Source organism: Mandrillus leucophaeus, unplaced genomic scaffold, assembly GCF_000951045.1.
Source record: "Mandrillus leucophaeus isolate KB7577 unplaced genomic scaffold, Mleu.le_1.0 Scaffold153, whole genome shotgun sequence".
NCBI classification, from domain to species: Eukaryota; Metazoa; Chordata; class Mammalia; order Primates; family Cercopithecidae; genus Mandrillus; species Mandrillus leucophaeus.
Genome location: NW_012101510.1, coordinates 419186 through 421630, shown reverse-complemented (window position 1 = coordinate 421630; position 2445 = coordinate 419186). Strand labels below are relative to the sequence as shown.

Genomic DNA, 2445 nt, shown 5'->3' with positions numbered 1-2445 from the left:
AGATCACTTGAGGCCAGGAATTCAAGACCAGCCTGGTCAACATGGCAAAACTCCGTCTCTACTAAAAATACAAAAACTAGCTGGGTGTGGTGGTGTACACCTGTAATCCCAGCTATTTAGGAAGCTGAGGCATGAGAATCACTTGAACCCTGGAGACAGAGGTTGCAGTGAGCTGAGATCATGCCACTGCACTCCAGCCTGAGCGACAGAGCGAGACTCCTTCTCAAAAAAAAAAAAAGAATTAACTATTTTGGGAGGTAGGGGTGGGCGGATCACTTGAGCTCAGGAGTTCAAGACTCCTTCAATTTCGCCTCAACATGGCGAAATCTTATCTCTACAAAAATTACAAAATTTGCCTGGACTGGGAAACTAAGGTGGGAGAATCACTTGAGCCCAGGGGGCTGAGGCTGCAATAAGCCACGATCATGCCACTGCACTCCAGCCTGGGCAACAGAGCTACAAAGATCCCGTCTCAAAAAAAACAAAAACACACAACTTTCAGAATGAGAATGAAGTAAAAGAAAGCAGAGATGGTAAGGACACTGAGGAAAAAGAGAACCCACCATGCATTTTACAGGACCTACATTATCTGATAGAATATTTACTATCAGTTGAGGACAATGCCACTATTATCTCCATTTCTATAGGAGGGAAAACTAAAGCTTGAAGAGTTGAGATCACTGATTGGAAACCCTAGCTGCAAATCAGAATTACCAGAAAAACTTCTGCGATAAAATAAAGCCTGGGCCCAACCCCAGACATTGATTTAAGTGTTTTGTGATGAGACTTGGGCATCCCAGGTGGTTCTAATGTGCAGCCCAAGTCTATAGAACATAATCAAGGACACACAGGTGACCAGGGGGTTTACTGCCTTTCTACTACATAATATTAATGCCAAACTAAGGAAACAAGTTTTAAGAGCTTGTTAACTACTGCAACCAACCAACAAGAAAGAATTCAAAATGTAAACTATAAATGACCAGTCATGGCTTGGTTAATAAAAAGTAAAAATATAAAATAATGACAAACTTGTATACTTCACAGTTATAATCCTAAATAGAAACATAAAAGAAACCTCATTACCTGTCAGAACCTGGGTGAAATTCTGAAAGCAAGGAAGGTCGCCTTCGAAGCTGTTGCTGCTGCTGTTGCTGCAAAAGCTGTGATGCCTGACTCACTTCAAGATGAGAGGAACGATAATCAGGGACTGCGAACTCCTAGTATTAAAATAATCATACATCAGTTGTTAACCAAAAACTGAACAGCATCATGAAATCAAAGCAAGTATAAAGGTAGTTATGGACCACTAAGTATGGAAAGAAAGAGCAATGACTATTTCAATCCTTCATTGATATAATCTTCTCCTTAAAATAATCAACATTTTAACCGTATATCATTAAAAATAATCCAAAATGAAATTTCAAGTTTAATCTATATTGATTCATTCCTCTAATAACAAATTACAATAACTCCCAATCCGTATTACTCACGTCAGTAAAATCTCAAACTCATGTGTTCAATATGAAATCCTAAAAAGCATTCCAATACTAAATTCATAATGAGTAAGCTGGAAGAAGGGTCATGGAAGTCTAATCAAATCCTTCCACACCTACAATGAAGAAACTGAAGTCCAGAGAATCAACCTGCTAGTTAATAGTAGTTTTTCCCATCAAAACTAGGTGCGTTTTTTGTGTTTGTTTTTGTACCTTTCCTTTGTTTTTGTTTTTTGGCAAAAACTTATTTTCCAAACAAATCTATTGTGCTAACTCAATCATAAACAGAAAAACACAGAATTACTAAATTACTAAATAAGCTAGGAACTCCAGTCTTAGGTATATACCCCAAAGAATTGCAAGTACATAAAACCACACACAAAACCTAGTAAACAATTTTTCATGGGTGCATTATTCACAATAGCCAAAAAATAAAAACAAAAAACAACCAAAATGTCCATCAACCAATGAACAAATAAACAAAATGTACTATAACCGTACAACTGAATATCATTCAGCCTTAAAAAAGAAGAGATGCTAGAACACATGCTAGAACACAGATGAACATAGAAAACATTATACTAAGTTTAAAAAAAAAAAAAAGGCCAGGCACAAAAGGTCGCATATTATTATTCCATTTATATAAAATGTCTATAATAAGCAAATCCAGCCTGGGTGCTATGGCTCACGTCTGTAATCCCAACACTTTGGGAGGCCAAGGTGGGCAGATTGCTTGACCCCAGAGATTCAAGACTAGTCTAGGCAACATAGTGAGACTTCATCTCTACAAAAAATAAATTTAAAAATTAGCCAGGCATTGTGGCACGTCCCAGCTACTCGGTAGGCTAAGGCGGGAGGATCACTTGAGCCCAAGAGTTAGAGGCTGCAGTGAGCTCTGACTGCGTCACTGCACTCCAGCCTGGGTGACAGAGCAAGACACTGTATTTAAAAA

General features: G+C 38.2%; 1 protein-coding gene across 1 annotated transcript in view; it reads right to left on the bottom strand.

The window, feature by feature from the left end:
* The window catches only part of NCOR1 (nuclear receptor corepressor 1), a 195160-nt gene that overhangs the window by 163544 nt on the left and 29171 nt on the right, over nt 1-2445 (bottom strand). The window contains exon 3 of the mRNA XM_011975291.1: nt 1084-1217. Within this exon, the coding sequence (XP_011830681.1) occupies nt 1084-1217 (134 nt within the window). The remainder of the gene's footprint in view (nt 1-1083; nt 1218-2445) is intronic.